General features: G+C 43.4%; 1 protein-coding gene across 18 annotated transcripts in view; it reads left to right on the top strand.

Annotated features, from left to right (window-relative positions):
* Positions 1-20,711, top strand: part of LOC124041292 (baculoviral IAP repeat-containing protein 6-like) — a 157,885-nt gene that overhangs the window by 58,186 nt on the left and 78,988 nt on the right. For 17 of the 18 annotated variants that reach the window (XM_046358720.1, XM_046358732.1, XM_046358718.1 and 14 more), the window contains exons 56-60: positions 1,600-1,729; positions 7,848-7,979; positions 8,324-8,482; positions 9,071-9,244; positions 20,214-20,413. In XM_046358720.1, coding sequence (XP_046214676.1) covers positions 1,600-1,729; positions 7,848-7,979; positions 8,324-8,482; positions 9,071-9,244; positions 20,214-20,413 — 795 coding nt within the window. The remainder of the gene's footprint in view (positions 1-1,599; positions 1,730-7,847; positions 7,980-8,323; positions 8,483-9,070; positions 9,245-20,213; positions 20,414-20,711) is intronic. The other variant, XM_046358726.1, reaches the window with a different exon arrangement.

Below are 20,711 nucleotides of genomic sequence, written 5' to 3'. Positions count from 1 at the left end.
TTCCATCAAAGTTCTTTCCCAGACTCATGGCTGAAAGATTTGGAGCATAGCTTAAGGTAACCATTCTCCAGTATGCATATAATATAGTCCACAATCAAAGGCGATTTACTAGAATTTGTTTAATTTTGGAGTATAGGCTTGACCAATTATGTATCAAAGACATCTTAAATCTTTTTTGTGTGTTTTTCTGCAGTGCATATACAGCAGGCTATGTATTGTATAATGGTGTTGTATAACGCGTATCGACTACGGCGTTCATGACTCATGACTGCTAATGTGTCATTAATACAGTCACTGCAACAGCCCCAGATAAGGCCCTATAAAATATATATTTTATTTCTTGGTTCAGTTTAGTTTTTCCATGTTTTTAGTTTTTGTCTGTTTTTTCGCTGTCAATTTTTAAAAGTTAATTTATTAGAAAAACAATGCAATTCGATATTCTAAGTCCACAACAATGCTTAAAACACATCAGGGGACCAATATTTTTATAATTATGATTTTTACAAGTGTGCGCCAGCAAGATGTTTTTCTTTAGTGATGTTTCTGTAGTGGTCATGTGGTTGCACAGTTTGCAAAACAAATGGCCACTAGATTGATGCAAAAAATGACACTTTCTGCCAGGTAACTGATGCATTTTCATGTCTTATGATTAACTTGGGCAAATTAATGCATTTTTTAACAAATTCAATACATTTAGTTGATTTCCTTGTAAATTCAACAAATGTTTGAATACTGTTGAATTCCGGTTTAATGTCTGGATTGAGTGTGCGTTCTCCGCAATGCAGAATTTATAGGACCCCGAAATAGCTCATGTCAGACTTTGTGTTGCCTTTTACCTTTTTAGATTTACAAAAACGTTAATGGTTTACTCTACACTGGCTCAACAGTTTTTACTTCATCAGCGTTGAAAAGACTCTTAATTTGATCTTTGATATTTCAGAAAGCCTCACTCAATTTCTCCCTAATCTGCTTCTCACTGGAGGGAACTTGACATTTTGATTTGCTGTCAATCTAAAAATAGTGTACTTTATTGTACTAGCTACCATACCAAGATATGGAGTCTAGAACATTTTGCTTCCTATGAGAGGTCTATCAGACTTGCCTAAAAGCCACCAGTACCTTTTTAAAGGTACATGTTTCAAACAGCCTTTTAGGTTACATAATCTAAATCTCCTGCCAGGCTAGTGTTTGTAGTGTAGTGATTTTGTCTGGTGTGTGTACTGTGGGGACTGAGTGAAGGAGCTGAATGTGGGGGCTGAGGTTGTGTTTGGAGCTACAGTGAGCTGTCCATGCAACCTAAGCGGCTGAGCCATGCTCTGGCAACACCATGCCTGTCTCCTGCAGGTTGCAGAAAGCAATAGATGTCACCTTCAATGTTGTGCACATGTAACATTCATGCCTGAACGAAAAGCCTTGTTATTTCCAGTGAAGGCAGGAGTGGAAGTCTACAGCCAAGGCCAGCTTCATTCACTCCAAAAGTGGCCCTGCATTGTGATCCTGTGTCTTTCATCTCTCACTTGAAGTCATGACTGTTCATAACATTGGTGGCCGTGGTGTTTTGTACTTGTACTGTCCTAATACCTTCTCATCTCTCTTCAGCTATACAAAGGACGCATTAACGCTACCAGCCATGTGATCCAGCACCCCATGTACGGAGCAGGGCACAAGTACCGCACCCTCCACCTTCCCATCTCCACCACCCTCGCTGAAGTCCTGGACCGGGTGTCGGGTACGTCTGCTGCCCCTACCCAACCTGTCACTGTTGACAGTTTGGGCAATTAGTGTTGCAGAACGGAAATTACATTTAAACATACTTCCTTGTTGCCCCAGCATCAACCTCATCAATATTAAGTGGCCCTCAGATAAAGAGGACCTGAGTATTTCCAGTGCCACTCAGATAAACCCTCCTCCCACAACGACAGATACACAGGATCTAAATGGGAGAAACCCACTCTCCGGACGCTACTCGTCATTCAAGCATTTAATCTCTTCTCAATGGGTCCTTAAATTTGGAAAGGCAGACATATTTGAAGTTTATACCCCATGCCAGCACCTCATAGTCTCACACACACACACACACACATACGCGCGCACACACAATCTCCCTGGGCATTAACATTGACCTTTCCAATGCGACTGCTGTGTCCACTCACATTGCCTCATTAATGTCAATGCGTTAGAGCGTCCCACCATATTAGCTTTCCAGCAGGTGACGATCGCTCTCTGATCAATGGCTACAGAGTGGATCAGCTAGTGCTAACTGTATTTAGAGAGCATGTCAGTGTAAACGTAGCTACACTTACTTAGTGGAACGCCAGTCTCCTTTTCACCTCATTTAACAGGTGAATTATACTGAACAGAATTATAAATGCAACATGCAACAATTTCATAGATTTGACTGAGTTACAGTTCATATAAGGAAAGCAGTCAATTGAATTAAATTCATTAGACCCAAATCTATTGATTTCACATGACTGGGTAGGGGTGCAGCCATGGATGGGCCTTGGAGGGCAAAGGCTCACCCACTGGGAAGCCAGAACCAGCCAATCAGAATGAGTTTTTCCCCACAAAAGGGCTTTATTAAAGACCTAAATACGCTTTAGTACCCCCCTCAGGCGATCCCGTAAGAGAAGAAGCCAGATATGGAGTTCCTGGGCTGGAGTGGTTACACGTGGTCTGCGGTTGTGAGGCCTGTTGGATGTTCTGCCAAATTATTTAAAACGACTTGGAGGCAGCTTATGGTCGAGAAATTAACATTCAGCTCTCTGGCAACCGCTGTGGTGGACATTCCAACAGTCAGCATTCCAATTGCACTCGCCCTCAAAACATGTGGCATTGTGTTGTGACAACTGCAAATGCTAGAGTTGCCTTTTATTGTCCGAAGCACAAGGTGCACCTGTGTAATGATCATGATGTTTAATCAGCTTCTTGATATGCCACACCTGTCAGGTGTATGGATTATCTTGGCAAAGGAGAACTGCTCACTAACAGGGATGTAAACAAATTTGTGCACAACATTTGAGAGAAATACACTTTGTGCGTATGAAGCGTTGAAACATGGGACCAACACTTTACATGTTACGTTTTATATTTTTGTTCAGTGTACTTAACATAAGGCACATCTCAATAGGTGGTCCAGGTAAGTCATGACATAGCACATTTGGGGGTGTGGCTTTTTCCTCTCTTGTTCGGTCTTCTCTATTGTTCATCAAGCAAGGGAGAGGTGGATGACATCATGGATTAGCCATCAGATCAACTTTTTGAATGCTCTACTCGAAGTTTGCAGGTGTCTAAAAAAAAATATATATATATATTTATATTTTGATAAACTTATTATTATTATTATTATTATTTTTTACCCTTTAGTGTATATACCTTATTTTATTCATACTTGGATTATCACTTTTCAACAGTAAACTGGCACTATGTTAGACCCACAAGCCTAACATGGTGCAAGTTAAATGCCACACCCTCATTCCCCTTTATTGCACCCTGCTGGTCAACCCTGTGATTGAAATAGCCCTGTGCAAGCTGCTGGACTCATAGGTTTTGGCCTTTACCAGAAGCCCCAGAGTTATTTAAGAAGCACTGAATTCATTTTTTCCTTGTGCGCAAAATAAATAACCCCTCCATTTCCTGAAATAGTCATTGGGTCCTGTCTATAAACTAACCCGGCCTGTCCCCTTCTCCGTAGGGGGATGATCACATGTTCACACCTATAATTTCTGGCGCTACCCAGAGGGGCAGGGGTAGGCTCGGTTAATAATAGTTTACATTTAATTAGTCGTATGTACAGGATACACATGGTATAACCGTCCAATGAAATGCTTACTTGCAGGTTCCTTCTCAACTATAAGAAATAAGATAAGAATACGATCTGGCTCCGTAGAATAGAATAAACATTTTTAGCTTAAGTATAATACAGGAAGGCACAATCTGTAGTCCAATATTTACATGTGCAAGGGAGCACAGCAGAGACCGCTGCAAACAGCTAGTGCTAGCCAGGGGTCTTTTTAAAGGAGCCTGCTCTTAGTTGCCCTTGGAATTGCTAATGCCAGATTATCTGCTATCAAGACCATTTTATCTGAACTCTCAGGGAATGGAGGACTGAGATGAGCTAGCTACTTGTCAGCTGATTGTATCTCTAGTTGTTTGCATAGCCTTGTTTGCGCCTACATTAGGGTTGATATCAATATTAGAACTTAACGATGGGGGATTTGATTCAATACCGATTTCCAATTTTAGAGTGGAAATATTCACCATAACTGCTAAATCTGCCGATTTTATTATTATAGCTCGAATGAAAAGAATGGATTGTATGGATTGTGACTTAAACAAGAGCTCTTATAGAACCAGGGCACAAATAATAATAAGCAATAATTTTGCTCTTTATTTAACCATCTTACACAACCTTTTGTTCATCGAAAATAAATTGTGAATAACTCACCACAGGTCAATGAGAAGGGTGGGCTTGAAAGGATGCACATAGCTCTGCAATGTTGGGTTGTGTTGTAGAGTCCGTCCTAAATCATTTTCCACACAGTCTGCCTGTATTTAGTTTTCATGCTAGTGATAATTTCAATAAGGCACTTCTTTTGGTGTATAGGTATACAAGACAGGTATACAATTCTTATCTAAACATAAAAGAGCATACAGGAACAACAAGACCCAGAGTTCTGGGTGCAGAACAAATAATACAGAACACGACATACAAAACAAGGACACGTAGAAAGAAAGAGGGAAGATGTCGTCGTCGTCGCCCCCCCCCCCCTTATTTCCCCAACTGCTCGGGTGGCAGGGCCAGCACATGCTGCCCAAAGGTAGATTAAAATATTACAATTGAGTGCGTTAATAAGTACAAATTCACAGCGCCCACTCGTCCAAGTAGGAGAGGAAAGGCTGCCAGATTTGATCAAATGTTGCGGGTCTGGATCTATTGAAGTCTCCAAAACTTCAGAGAGGATCCCAAAAATTCCACACCAATAACCATGCAAGCTAGAGCATAGGGCAAAGCAGTGGAGTAGTGTACCCTGCGTAGCCTGACATTTATCACATGTAGGGGATGTGTCAGGAAATATCCTATGCAGTTTAGTTTTGGAATAGTGTAATCTGTGTAATACCTTGAATTGTATGAGACGATGTCTGGAATTAATGGAGCATGTGTGGATATACTCCAAGCTCTCTTCCCAGTCTGCCACCGAGATGTCAGTCCCGAGTTCTTCCTCCCATTTTGCCTTGATGGCATCTGTAGAAGGTGTGCTAACAGATTGAAAAGCATCATATAGATGCGATATCAGTTTATCTGAGGTGGGGCATATTTTTATGCATCTGTCAAACATGGAAGGTTTAGCATTCCCAAATGTTGGGAGGTGTTTTCTAACGTAGTCTCTAATTTGTAGGCATCTGAAAAAATTTCTTCTGGGAAGATTATAAGTTTCCCTCAGCAACTCAAACGAAGCAAAGGTCCCTTCTATGTATAAATCCCCTATGGTACTTATCCCCAACTCTCCCCATCGCTCAAAAGGTGTTATCAAGGTTAGAAGGGGGCAAAGGAGGGACTCCTGGCGACAGGGAGCATGAGTGACATTGGTCTAAGCTCAAAGTGGACTTTAATTTGCTTCCAGATTCGGACTGTGATATGTATAATAGGATTGTTAAAATAAAGTGACATCTCCAGATTGACAGGCGACAAAATCACAGCGCCAATAGAGAAGGGGTGACACTCCTCACGCTCCATACTAAGCCAGCTGGATGCCGGAAGTACGTCATCCAACAGAAACGTAACAACGCGGAGGCTAGCGGCCCAGTAATAAAATATAACATTTGGGAGAGACAATCCTCCTTCCATCTTGGATTTACAGAGGTGTTTTTTACCTATTCTGTGTGTTTTATAATCCCAGATGAAAGGATTGATAATTGAGTCCAGTTGTTTATGAAAGGATTTTTCTGAAGATAACTTAAATGGGAGATGTTCTAGCCAGGAGGTATTTTGCGACCGTATGGGCATTAATTCACTCTTGTTCCAATTTATTCTGTATCCCGAGAAGGTAGCAAACAAATTGATCACATCAAGAATAGCTGGGATACTAGCCTGGGGTTCTGTTACATAGAGCGATAAGGCACTCTTGTTCAGATATCGGTAAGTAGACTGTAGGCAGGCCCTGAAAGGGATAACGAATCAAGTTGTTTGTCATCCATTTCGGGAAATTACCTACGTAATTGAGCACCCAACTAACTCAGGTGCTTCACAATATCACATTTGACATTGTCCGTAAGCTTGTTCATTTGCACACAGAAAATCATACAATGATTGAAAGACCTGTGTGTTGTCCTTGTTAATGCAGACAGAGAAGAGCTCCAACTTCTTAATCATAGCCAGAATTTTGTCCCGAACATTGAATATAGTTGCGGAGAATCCCTATAATCCTAGATTCAGATCATTCAGGTGACGGAAAACATACCCCAGACAGGCCAGTCGTGTGAGAAACTCGTCAACATGGAAGCGGTCAGACAATTGAAAATTATGGTCAGTAAAAATAACTTTAAACTCATCTCAATTTTAAAAAACATGTCAGCTTGATAACCTGCACACTTCTGTATGTTGTAAAAGCGTTACATGGTCGATGTCGATATCATTGCATAGTGCATAAAATACACGAGTTCAGGGGCCTTGCTTTAACAAAGTTAATCATTTTCGCTGTGGTGTCCAAAACGTCTTTCAAGCGGTCAGGCATTCCCTTGGCAGGAAGAGCCTCTCGGTGGATGCTGCAGTGTACCCAAGTGGTGTCGAGAGAAACTGCTTGCACGCACATTACCACTCCACTATGTCTCCCTGTCATGGCTTTTGCGCAATCAGTACATATACCAAAACATCTTGACCACCAAAGTCCATTTGATGTCACAAAGCTGTCCAGGACTTTAAAAATATCCTCTCCTGTTGTCCTGGTTTCCAGTGTTTTGCAGAAGAGGATGTCTTCCTTAATTGACCCCCCCATAAACGTAACGGATATATACCAGGAGCTGGGCCAGGCCCGCCACGTCTGTTGACTCATCCAGCTGTAATGCATTTAATTCACTGGCTTGTATGCGAAGCAGTAATTGTTTCAAAACATATCCTGCCATGTCACTGATGCGTCGTGAAGCAGTGTTTGATGAAGGCATCATCTGTGTAGTTTTTTAGACACATTTCCCCAGCCATATCCACGGCAGCAGGGAGAATTAAGTCCTCCACAATGGTATGGGGCTTGCATGTCCTAGCCACTTGGTAGCTCACCATATAAGACACTTCTAGCACATTCTTATTAATGGTATCTGTTGCTTTTTTACATGTCTTACTACTTGAAAGTAATCTTAATTCTCGCTCAAACAACTCCCGTGGCTTATTTGTCAAATTGTCATGTTTCGTTTCTAAATGTCTGCACAAGAGTGAAGGGTTCCCACGAGAGTAACGGTTGATGTTATTTGACTAGGCTACCTGTGTTTAATATTGTGTTACTTCGCTGAACACTTAACGTTTGATGGTTTTATTTTTGGCAGTGAAATAAGGCTACTTAGGCGAGGGCGAAAAAACCACACCCAAATGTATAGCCGTAGTATATCAGACTGTATACCATGGCATGAAAATAATTACTATTTACTGGACTAATTACGTTGGTAAAAAAATTATAATAGTAAAAAACTAATCGCTAAATTTAATATTGGTCAACCGATAAATCGGGCTTTAGTTAATACTTGTGTGCACATGGCTAGTCGGCCACTGGGGCTATGCATATTATGACAATTAGCACAAGTGGCTTTGATGGCTTGTTGCCGAAGGGTGGTTCTAATGTGCTCCCTCCCTCTTTCAGACACCCCCAGTATCACAGCCAAGCTGATCAATGAGCAGAAAGAGGACAAGGAGAAGAAGAATCACGACGAGAAGGAGAAGATGAAGACAGACAGCGGTTTCCAGGACAACTTCAGTGTCGTCGTGGCCTCAGGTACACATTTGGCCTCCTCCTCCTCACAAACCCTCACCGCATCCTTTCCTTCCCACGCCTGCCAATCATTGTGGCTTCGCAGGAATGGATTAATTGATTCTAAAGAACTAATTAGATGGCAGGTATTGTTTTGCTTTAAGCTGGCCTTCCAGCCCTATGTTGAGCTCCTGCCCCCGAAATATAAACGATTGGTGAATTTGTATATGGAAATACAATGTGTAAAATATACCAAAATATTTTATAAGAAGCACTAGACAGAAGCGCTCACCTCTATAATCACATACACTAGCATATAAAAGTCCATTTTACATGGTAAATGACTGGAGTGTGTTTTCCTTTTTCAGGCTTGAAGTCCCAGTCGAAGAGAGCCCTGTTGACCCCTCCTCGTCCCCCTTCGCGGAGGGGCCGTGTGATGAGCGATAAGCTGACAGCCTCAGGTGTGGACCCTTCTGCCAAAACTCTCAGCGTGCCTGTCTTCCACCTCTACCACAAGCTGCTACCAGGTACTGTGTACACACAAACAGCTCCCTTCTCTCTCCAGCACCTTCCCTCCGCCAAGTGAAGCCTGTTCATCTGACGAAGCCAATTCATTGAGCCAGTGTGCCTGAGTGTCCTTTGGCTTGTTCTAGTCTGTGGTCTTGTGACCCTGGGTTGTCACGGTAAACATAAGTAGCCTTGCACGAGCCCTGGCTTGTGCGAACTGGAACAGTTCATAGGCTCCTATCTCCTGTTTCTGTAGCGTGACGCAGCTTGATACCCCTTGGACAGAATGTTTGCCTATCGAAGGTCCTTACCCCCAGTCTATCTCCTTAAGGCCAGCAAGATCCAAGTTTTACCTAACTCGGGGAAGATATGCAAAGACATGATCAGACCTTTGTTTGCAAAGACAAACATTTACTATTGGCACAAGCAGCACTCCATCCATTATGTCTTGTCTTCACATGTAGTCATTGTTAAATAGGTCACTAGCCTTCATGTCACGTAGTTGTCATGGGTTTTCTGTCCCTCTGGGCCTGGTAGTGTGACCAGAGAGTGACCAAGGTTTTGGTTCCTCACTGTGAACGCTGTCTCATCCCTCCACCCCCCCTCAGGTCAGCCCCTGCCGGCAGAGATGACACTGGCCCAGCTGTTGACCCTGCTTTACGACCGCAAGCTTCCCCAGGGCTACCACTCCATCGACTTGACTGTCAAGTTGGGCTCCAAGGTTATCTCCGACCCCGGGATCTCGAAGACAGACTCCTTCAAACGGCTCCGCACAGAGAAAGGTATGGCAGAGCACATAAGAAATACAAGCGCACACTCTCATTCAAACTTACACTGCATAACCAAAGGTATGTGGACACCTGCTTGTCAAACATCTCATTCCAAAATCATGGACGTTAATATGGTGTTGTTCCCCCCATTGCTGCTATAACAGGTGTTGGAACATTGCTGCGGGGACTTGCTTCCATTCAGCCACGAGCATTAGTGAGGTCAGGCACTGATGTTGTGTGATTAGGTCAGGCTCGCAGGTGGTGTTCCAGTTCATCCCAAAGGTGTTCGATGTGGTTGAGGTCATGGCTCTGTTCAGGCCAGTCAAGTTCTTCCAAATCGATCTCGACAAACCATTTCTATATGGACCTTGCTTTGTACACGTGATAATTGTAATGCTGAAACAGGAAAGGGCCTTCTCCTAACTGTTGCCACAAAGTTGGAAGCACAGAATCGTTTAGATTGTCATGATTCCTCTTCCACCACACTTTAAAATTGGCACTAGGTATTCGAGCAGGTTGTCTTCTTTTGGCTTCCGACAAACCCATATTCGTTCGTCGTACTGCTAGATGGTGAAGTGTGATTCATCACTCGAGAGAACATGTTTTCACTGCTCCAGAGTCCAATGGCGGTGAGCTTTACACCACTCCAGCTGACGCTTGGCATTGCACATGGTGATCTTAGGCTTGTGTGTGGCTGCTCTGCCATGGAAACCCATTTCATGATGCTCCTGATGAACAGTCCTTGTGCTGTCGTTGATTCCAGAGGCAGTTTTGGAACTCTGTCGTGAGTGTTGCAACCAAGGACAGACTATTTTCTTTTACACAATCTACGTACTTCAGCACTCGGCGATCCCGTTCTGTGAGCTTGTGTGGCCTACCACTTTGCGGCTGAGTCGTTGTTGCTTCTAAACGTTTCCACTTCACAATAATAGCACGTACAGTTGACCGGGGCTGCTCTAGCAGGGCAGAAATTTGACAAACTGACTTGTTGGAAAGGTGGTGTCACATGATGGTGTCACGTTGAAAGTCACTGAGGTCTTCAGGGAGGCCATTCTACTGCCAATGTTTGTGTATGAAGATTGCATGGCAGTGTGCTCAATTTTATATACACCTGTCAGCAACGGTTGTGGCTGAAATAGCCGAATCCACTCATTTGAAGGGGTGTCCACATACTTTTGTATATGTATTGTATAACTGTGTGCGCTAACACTCTCCTTCTACCTCCCTGTCTGCCATTTGTCCTCTTGCTATGTAGTTAGTGTGTAAAGTGAGACCCAAACGGCTCTCTCCATGGGTCCCCTGACATCCCTGGGTCCCCTGACAGAGGGATTAATGGCTCTCCACAGCCATCCATTTCTCTGTCTGGGCGCCGGGCCTAAGTCTCCTGAGATGTTTTCAGGTGCCATTACTAGTCTGTGTCACAGGTTGCCCAGTGTGAGATGTGCATACTCAAAGGCACCAGCACAGTCGCTTCGCTCTTTTTCACTGTGTTAAGTAATGGTATAAAGGGAGCATGTGTGGATCCATTTCTACAATGATGCGGTTGGCTTTCTCTCGCTCTGGGCCGGGGTTTACTTCAGATAGAAAGCTATAATGTTATCATCATAAATTGGCTGGGTTGACTTCAAATGTAAGAGAAATATGGAAATGTCGGCTGCATGTCAGAAATGAATCGGAGCTTGGATGAGGGAATGGTGGCTTGAAAATGGCGTGGGTGCCTCTTAATGACTTCAGCGGTAATAAATACAGGCCGGTGCCTTCAGTCTTTTTCCATCAAGTTTCGTTAGAAACTAATGGAGTTATTTTGGACTCTGCTTTTATCACCTATTATCTTGTGTTCATCCTTCGAAAGAAAAGCGCTGATGGTTGAAAGCTCCCAGAGCGACTTGACTCATGACCACCCAATCAGATTCCACCCTCTACTTTTAAACTCCACTTGTTCCCAAAGCCGTTTTAGCCCCTTGACGTTGTAGAAACGTTTATTACCCAAGACTCAGGTTCTTTGTTAATGTCACTTTAACATCTGTATAAGATGAATGTCTCATATAGATTTTAAACTAGCACACTATGCTCCATGTAATGGTTTTATGTGGTGTGGGTAGGGTTGTAAAGGGTCGAAAACTTAACCCGTAAATTTCCTGAAATTTTCTATGGGAACTTAAGCCTGGGAATTTTGCTTAAATTCATCAAAAAAGTTGTCTTATAATAGTGAACCTTTTTTTCTGGGAAAACATAAGGTAATTTTAGGTCTTGTGGCATATTTTGGTTAAATGATCCCCAATTCAATGGAATTGCAACCCTCTGTATGCTCAGTGCACTCTTCCGTCACATGTGCAGCTGATTCTCAAGATTTTGCACGCAAATGAGATGCTATTGAGCCCACACTACTACACTGTCTGAGCCAAGGACTACATTCTTTCTGGTAAGTTTGATTTACAATACTGGGTGGGGTGAATATATTTTATTCGAAATACATGATTGTTAACTAGTAAATAGTAGCCTACAGGAAAGTGTGTTTAAATCATTTCTAACTTGTTAACCATTTCTGCTAGTACCATATGGGTTTTTAGCTTGCTTGACCCTGCTAACTGAGTGTTAATTCACCTATTTTCATTTTAAAACATTGGTGAAATAAATCTTACAGAGGAGTTGTTTAATCTAGCTGCTTAACTATTTATCTATACATGGAATTGTATTTGGTTTTCTCTTTGCTCATTTTCCCCCTAATCTTTACAAGAAAATGCCACAAGCACTACCTGATTTCTGAGACATTTCACTGCAGCTAATGTAGAAGGATAATCTGTGTACATGTGCAAGTACTGCGCCAAATCATATGTGAAGAATGCAACAAAGATGCAGAATCACTTGGCCAAGTGCATAAACTTCCCTCCGCATTCACAACAAGCAACCTTGGACAAAAATCCCTCTACTTCTATTCGAGGTGAAAATGATGAATCAGATGCCTTATCGATAGCAACAGCTCATGGTCCTCCTGGAATCAGAAGTTTTTTTTGACTCAATGGAGGAACGTAGAGAAATGCTGATGAATGTCTTGCTCGGGCTGTGTATGCAACTGGTTCACCTCTGATGCTCACAGGCAATGTGTATTGGAAGAGAATTCTGCATGTTCTTTGCCCAGGTTACACCCCTTCAACCAGACATTCTTTATTTACTCATTTGCTGGATGCAGAGTTCAAGTGAAGGTCAAGCAAATCATAGAGAAAGCAGACTGTACTACCGATGAGTGGTTGAATGTTCGTGGGCGAAGAATAATTAACTACATTTCCACCCCTCAACTAGTATTCTACAAGAGCGCAGACACGAGGGACAACAGACACACCGGTCTCTCCATTGCAGATGAGCTGAAGGCAGTCGTCAATGACCTTGGATCACAGAAGGTATTTGCATTGGTGACAGACAATGCTGCGAACATGAAGGCTGTTTGGTCGAAAATTGAGGAGTCCTTCCATTGGCTGTGCTGCTCATGCATTGAATCTGCTCCTCAAGGACAGCATGGCACTGAAAACAATGGATACACTCTACAAGAGAGCCAAGGAAATGGTTAGGTATGTGAAGGGTCAAGTTGTAGCCGCAATCTACCTCACCAAGCAAAGTGAGAAGAATAAGGGCACCACATTAAAGCTGCCCAACAACACCCGTTAGGGTGGTGTTGTCATAATGTTTGACAGTCTACTGGAGGGGAAGAAGTCTCCAGGAAATGGCCATTCACTGGACAGCCCCATCAAGAGGATCCTCCTGGATTATGTATTTTGGGAGAGAGTGGTAAGCAGCCTGAAACTCCTGAAACCTATAGCAGTAGCCATTGTATGGATTGAGGGAGAACATACCATCCTGTCTGATGTTCAGACTCTACTTGCAGATGTAAGAGAAGAAATCCATACGGCCCTGTCCACTTCATTGTTGCTCCAAGCAGAGGAAACTGTAGTTCTGAAATGCATCAAAAAGCGTGGAGATTTCTGCCTGAAGCCCGTACACTCCGCAGCGTACATGTTGGACCCCAAGTATGCTGGCAAGCGCATCCTGTCTGGTGCAGAGATCAAGAAGGCCTAGGATGTCATCACTACTGTGTCTTGCCACCTTGGCCTGGATGAGGGCAAGGTTCTTGGCAGTCTGGCGAAGTACACATCCATGCAAGGGCTTTGGGATGAAGATGCAATATGGCAGATGTGCCGACATATCTCATCAGCCACCTGGTGGAAGGGACTTTGTGGATCTGAGGCTCTTTCTCTTGTTGCCTCCATCCTCCAAATCCAACCAACATCAGCCGCCTCTGAGCGCAACTGGTCCTTGTTTGGGAGCACACACACCAAAGAACACAACAGGCTGACCAATAAAAGGGTTGAAAAATTGGTGGCCATCCGGGCATATTTGAGGTGTTTTGACGCTGACAACGAGCCATCCTCAACAAGGTTGGAAAGTGACAGTGAAGATGAGGCCTCAGTCTGATGTTCAAGAGGTGGACATTGAGGTGGTCCAGGGAGAAGACATGGTTGTCTTCCTCTCAGGCTTCCAAAGCTTTAGTTTCTAGACTATCACTTTACAAATGTTTTTGGGAGATGCGATGGATCATTCAATATCGGATCATTCAATATTCCCTTTTGCTGTTCAGGGAAGTCATCCCATGTGAAGAGTCAACTCATTTAATTAAAGTTCAATTCATAACTAAATTTAAGTTTTTAATTCGATTGGAAGGATTTAATCATTTGCAATTATGTCTACTTGTCTCCATATGACATGCTAAATCAAATCAAATGTATTTATATTGCCCTTCGTACATCGCTGCTCTGGCCCCCCAATGGTGGAACAAACTCCCTCATGACGCCAGGACAGCGGAGTCAATCACCACCTTCCGGAGACACCTGAAACCCCACCTCTTTAAGGAATACCTAGGATAGGATAAGTAATCCCTCTCACCCCCCCCCCTTTAAGATTTAGATGGACTATTGTAAAGTGACTGTTCCACTGGATGTCATAAGGTGAATGCACCAATTTGTAAGTCGCTCTGGATAAGAGCGTCTGCTAAATGACTTAAATGTAAATGTCTGAACAGAAACCCAGCCTAAAACCCCAAACAGCAAGCAATGCAGGTGTAGAAGCATGGTGGCTAGGAAAAACTCCCTAGAAAGGCTAAAACCTACGAAGAAACCGAGAGGGGAACCAGGCTATGTGGGGTGGCCATTCCTCTTCTGGCTGTGCCGGGTGGAGATTATAACAGAACATGGCCAATATGTTCAAATGTTTATAAATGACTAGCATGGTCAAATAATAATAATCACAGGCAGAACAGTTGAAACTGGAGAGCAGCAGCACGGCCAGGTGGACTGGGGACCGCAAGTAGTCATCATGTCCGGTAGTCCTGAGGCATGGTCCTACGACTCAGGTCCTCAGAGAGAAAGAAAGAGAGAATTAGAGAGAGCATACTTAAATTCACACAGGACACCGGATAGGACAGGAGAAGTACTCCAGATATAACAAACTGACCCTAGCCCCCCGACAGAAACTACTGCAGCATAAATACTGGAGGCTGAGACAGGAGGGGTCAGGAGATACTGTGGCCTCATCCGATGACACCCCCGGACAGGGCCAAACAGGAAGGATATAACCCCACCCACTTTGCCAAAGCACAGCCTCCACACCACCAGAGGGATATCTTCAAAAACCAACTTACCATCCTGAGACAAGGCCAAGTATAGCCCAGAAAGATATCTGCCACGGCACATCCCAAGGGGGGGGGGCGCCAATCCAGACAGGAAGATCACATCAGTGACTCAACCCACTCAAGTGACACACCCCTCATAGGGACGGTATGAAAGAACCCCAGTAAGCCAGTGACTCAGCTCCTGTAATAGGGTTAGAGGCAGAGAATCACAGTGGAAAGAGGGGAACCAGTAAAGACTTTAAAGGTTGAGACCAAGTTTGCGTCTCTCACATGGGTAGGCAGATCATTCCATAAAAATGGAGCTCTATAGGAGAAAGCCCTGCCTCCAGCTGTTTGCTTAGAAATTCTAGGGACAATTAGGAGGCCTGCGTCTTGTGACCGTAGCGTACGTGTAGGTATGTACAGCAGGACAAAATCAGAGAGATAGGTAGGTGCAAGCCCATGTAATGCTTTGTAGGTTAGCAGTAAAACCTTGAAATCAGCCCTTGCCTTGACAGGAAGCCAGTGTAGAGAGGCTAGCACTGGAGTAATATGATCAATTTTTTTGGTTCTAGTCAGGATTCTAGCAGCCGTATTTAGCACTAACTGAAGTTTATTTAGTGCTTTATCCGGGTAGCCGGAAAGTAGAGCATTGCAGTAGTCTAACCTAGAAGTGACAAAAGCATGGATTAATTTTTCTGCATCATTTTTGGATGGAAAGTTTCTGATTTTTGCAATGTTACGCAGATGGAAAAAAGCTGTCCTTAAAACAGTCTTGATATGTTCGTCAAAAGAGAGATCAGGGTTCAGAGTAATGCCAAGGTCCTTCAGTTTTATTTGAGACGACTGTACAACCATTAAGATTAATTGTCAGATTCAACAAAAGATCTCTTTGTTTCTTGGGACCTAGAACAAGCATCTCTGTTTTGTCCGAGTTTAAAAGTAGAAAGTTTGCAGCCATCCACTTCCTTATGTCTGAAACACATGCTTCTAGCGAGGGCAATTTTGGGGCTTCACCATGTTTCATTGAAATGTACAGCTGTGTGTCATCCGAATAGCAGTGAAAGTTAACATTATGTTTTCGAATGACATCCCCAAGAGGTAAAATATATAGTAAAAACAATAGTGTTCCTAAAACGGTACCTTGAGGAACACCAAAATTTACAGTTGATTTGTCAGAGGACAAACCATTCACAGAGACAAACTGATATCTATAAATATAACCAATGCAAAAAAACATGTACATTGAAATGGTATTAATATTAATTTGCATACATTTCTGTTAATTCCCATATACTGCCCTTCATTCCCACAAAGTTTCCACGTCTGAATATTCCCCAAAATGTGCAGCCCTAGGTGTTGTAAATTTTATTACTGTCACCCCTTCAGAATTGCATTAGACAGGATTTTAGGGGTGATGTACTTTATTTAGCCTCCCCCTAGTCATGTCTTGGCGGTCAGTACCAGGGCACACGTGATGTGATGGGGTTGGATACATTTTGACCATTAGGATATGACAGACAGCAAGAGCAGTTGATGTCTGTTTGATATTGTCTGCAACTTGTAGATGTGCAAACCAGAGGAAATTGCTCTGCTCTCTTCCGGCCATGACAGAGCCATACCACCTCAAGCAAAGTCCTTCACTTTTACATGTTTTTCCCTTGCAAGTGGAAAAATTAATGACTAAAACTTAGAACATGGTCAATAATCCCACGATTTCACTGGTAGCCTATGGCTGCACACAATCTTAATGAAGCCTCAACCATCTGTGGTACTGAATGCATGTTTATGACGTGTGCTCAGAGAATTGATGATAGCAGGTGATGTGCTGCTCATGTAGAAAGTGTAGAACCACTGCCCTCCCTGAGAGCTGCAAGGGGTAATGTAGTGAAGCTGAACTAATAGCTGACAAAAGCGACACAAGGTGTTCACTCTTACTAACATGTGAAGACGAGTATTCCAAACTAATCTCATTTTAAAAATTCACTATACCTTGTGATTCTATACCAGTCGCTCGAATCAGAGGTAAATTCTGTGTCGTTTCCACTGGCTCTGCAGTGGGACATTGTTTGCAGTACGATATTGTTAGCTTTTTACAGAAACCCGCTTTAGTTCTTTTTTTTCTCTTGCTGCAGGCTTGTTTTGCCTGCATTGTTAACAGAGCCCATGCTTGGTAGCACTGTTACAAAGCCCTGTGCCGGTCTCTGTCAGTGTGGATGTTGATTCTCCCCAGTGGCAGTCACAGTCTGTATGCTGCCCCTGGCACCCTGGGGCTAATTAACACGAGCAACCACCACCTATAGTCCAAGCAGTGGAGCGCATCTACTCCTCCCTGCATCACACCCTCTTCCGCACCTCAGTCCTATCTGTCAGTCACACTGGATGACTTGTCCGTCCCCCTGTTGGGTGAGATATTTTAAAAGGCAAAGACTGCCAATCAGATCTGCCACCCCACTCCTAGAATAGTGGGCTGCTGTTAGTAGTACACAAGATGGGAGGCCGGTGACCTGAGTGTTATCTGCTAATGAATGTCTGTCCAGCGCCAAACCCATTTCACCAATACTGTCTTCAGCCAGACACTAACCACCTGATTAGGTCAATCATTGTCTTCATCGAACCAATTTAGTTTCACCGCCGTGCTCTCGGAGTTCAGATAATTAGTTGAGGCGTATAGATTAGAAACTGCCTGGAGCAGGCTGAAAGCCTGCCAATGCTGTATATTCGGCACCACCGCTTTCATCCCTGGTCTGGGCTAAAGGAGCACTGCATGGTAAAGGGTAGTGTTCAGTGGACACACATTTTCAACTTGAGGTTGGTTCACATCTTTTCTTGATTCTGACAAACCTCTGCCCCATTGCTCTCTGCGCTTAACTATATACTTGACTGTGCAGTAAAATACCTCTTTTACAATACTTACTGCATAGCTCGCCTACAATTTCCCCAAATAGCTTCCAATACCGTCGCTTCCCAAAACAAATCATTCCGGAATCCTTTGTCTCCAGACCCATTGAGGCTGATAAATGGGGAGGATAGCAGTGACCCTCAGTAACAGTCCTGCCAGAGATGGGGGGAGGAGGGAGGAGGAGGAGATCTCTTAAACCAGTGCGGTCGCTTTGACCAGGGGGAGATAACATAATCCATTTACCAGGCTCAGCCCCACTAACGGCCATCCACTGAATTGAAGACGGGTACATGGAGAGATCCTTCCCGAGCCCCCTTAAAAGCCTTCAACTTCCACAAATAGGCCAGGCCTTTTAGAGCTAAATGGGTTTTGTCCCTCTAACCATTTTTAGGTTTCTAGGTCTACTCTGTAGAGAGAGAGGACTTTAGTGCCCAAAATAACCTTTTAGCATGGGCAGCACCATTGAGGACTTTCACCATTTTGAAGTAGTCAACTGGGTGGGACATCCTATGGCAGGGATCATCTAGATTCAGCCACAGGCTGTTTTTTTCTTGAGTGGGTGGTCGGACTGTAACATAATTACACATTTGTGGACTGCAAATTGACCGCAAGAAGCCCAAACAGTGCTTTCGGTGTATTCAGACCCATTGAATTTTCCCACATTTTGTTAGGTTACAGCCTCATACTAAAATGTATAAAATTGTTTCCCCCCCCTCATTAATCTACACACACTACCCCATAATGAGATGGCAAAAACAGGTTTCTAGAAATGTGTGCTAATTTATATTATTATTATATATTTTTTTTAACATATCACATTTACATAAGTATTCAGACCCTTTATTCATTACTTTGTTTAAGCACCTTTGGCAGTGATGATTACAGCCTCTAGTCTTCTTGGGTATGACACTACAATCTTGGCACACCTGTATTTGGGGAGTTCCTCCCCATTCTTTTCTGCAGATCCTCTTAAGCTTAGGTTAATCACTTAGGTTATTTCCTGCGCATGTTTATTTTTTGCTCAGAGAACTTGGGTGGCCAAATTCGGCCCGCAGACCGCCCGTTGGGGAACGATGTCCTTTGAGTTAAGCAAGGATCACATAATTCCATCCAGGTCACCAGTAAGGACCAGCCAATGAATTATACTCCTGAGGAAACATTCCATAACTGCAGGTGGCGGTAAATTACCAACCTGGGCTTTATACCTGTTCAAACACACTCTAGGTGTCAGTGTGCACCCTGTCAGTTTGTTTGCCGACTCATAGAAGTATTAGAAGAAGAAAATTGACGACTGCAAATGGAGATGTCCTCAATGGCGCTGTCCGTGCTCTCAGACACAATGATGTGATGTTTAAGTCTATGGCCTACCCTTGATTTATCTCTTGAACTCTCAGGCTAATAGGATGCACTTGGCGTAGTAAAGGTACTGGAACATTCTGTAAAATAGAATGTTTGTTCTTGAGCAGAATGATAGAATTCCTTGTCGTTCACGATTTGCCCTCTTTCTCGCAGATTTGATCTGATATGGTCCTCTGAAGTCTAATGAAGTCTAAGTCTACATTTGAAATGTAACCGTAACTCACTGGGTTGATGCTCTTAAGTATTCTCTGGGTGGCCCAGTCTCTTCTTGCGGCCTGCTGAAAGATGAGCGCTTCCTTCTCCATCACGTTTAATCCTGATTTGGAATTTCAGACAGGACGGGCCTGTTACAACCCCTATTAGTCACTACCCTCGTGACTTTTTAATTCACTACGAGGAGGAGGGGGAAAATCCCTTTAGAGACTGGAGCAATGAATCATTTATTTTATTTTCTTCTCCAGGAGGGTGATGTGCAGCGTTTTGTAGATGACCTATCAATCGACTGGGGCTTTATATCATCATAAAACAGGCCGGCCGTGCCGCAAAATGAAAACAATAATGGGGAGCTATTTTTTACCATTCATCCTCCGTTCCATTTGGTTTTGACTTTGTGTACGGAACCACACCCCTGACGTGCAATCAAGGACAAGTAGTCTGAGACCTTGATTCTGTTTTAGTCCGTGTGCACTTCATCTGGACTGGCATATTCTTTTTCCAAGGACAACCATTAGCACATATTTATGCATTCACATATGAAAATAGAAATGTTACTCCATCCCCTTATTTCTGGGAAAACTAGTCTGTTTTTCTCTCTCTTGCTTGAACTTTATAAATGAAAAGTGATAGCTCTGTTTTTTTTCTCTCTGTCTTGTAACGAGGGATGAGTTATGAGAGATTTATTTAATTCTGTGTTTGAGATGTAAACAATGGCCCTCTTTGCAGGGCATCCCATTATTTACTTGTCATGATTGGTTGAGCGCGGCACATAGCACACAGAAGAACACAAGCCACATAGAAAATACCTAGTGTAAGTGAAAACACTCTGCTTTCCCCTCCTCCAGTGGAACACTGTGACATGCTGAGTAGCTGTCCAGAGGACGAGCCCATGACCCCGGGAGACGAGTGTCTGGACGCAGCCATCGATGAGTCCCTGCTCGAGACCAAACCCATCCAGTCGCCCCTGCAGGTGTTTGCAGGCATGGGTGGTCTGGCCCTGATCGCTGAGAGGCTGCCAATGCTCTACCCAGATGTCATCCAACAGGTTTGACCACTTCCTATTCTAATAACCACATAACTAACACCAGCACCAGTAAAATACCGCTTTCACAACTTGCGTAATTAGGGAGGTATTTAATTGTAGTCCTACAATGTTAAGGCCATTTCCCAGATATGTTTAGATATAGCATATCATCTAACGCTCAACACTTAAGAAATTCAAGCTGCCTTTGCTACATAGAATGTCCAATGCAGATCTGAAGTTGCCAAAGTAGTGCCTTGTCTCTACTCTGGTTTCAGCCTATAAGGAGGCATTGCAAGTCACTGTTTTCCATTCAGTCTAA

The sequence above is a fragment of the Oncorhynchus gorbuscha genome, linkage group LG08, assembly GCF_021184085.1.
Source record: "Oncorhynchus gorbuscha isolate QuinsamMale2020 ecotype Even-year linkage group LG08, OgorEven_v1.0, whole genome shotgun sequence".
NCBI lineage: Eukaryota > Metazoa > Chordata > Actinopteri > Salmoniformes > Salmonidae > Oncorhynchus > Oncorhynchus gorbuscha.
This window is presented reverse-complemented; position numbering and strand designations above follow the sequence as displayed.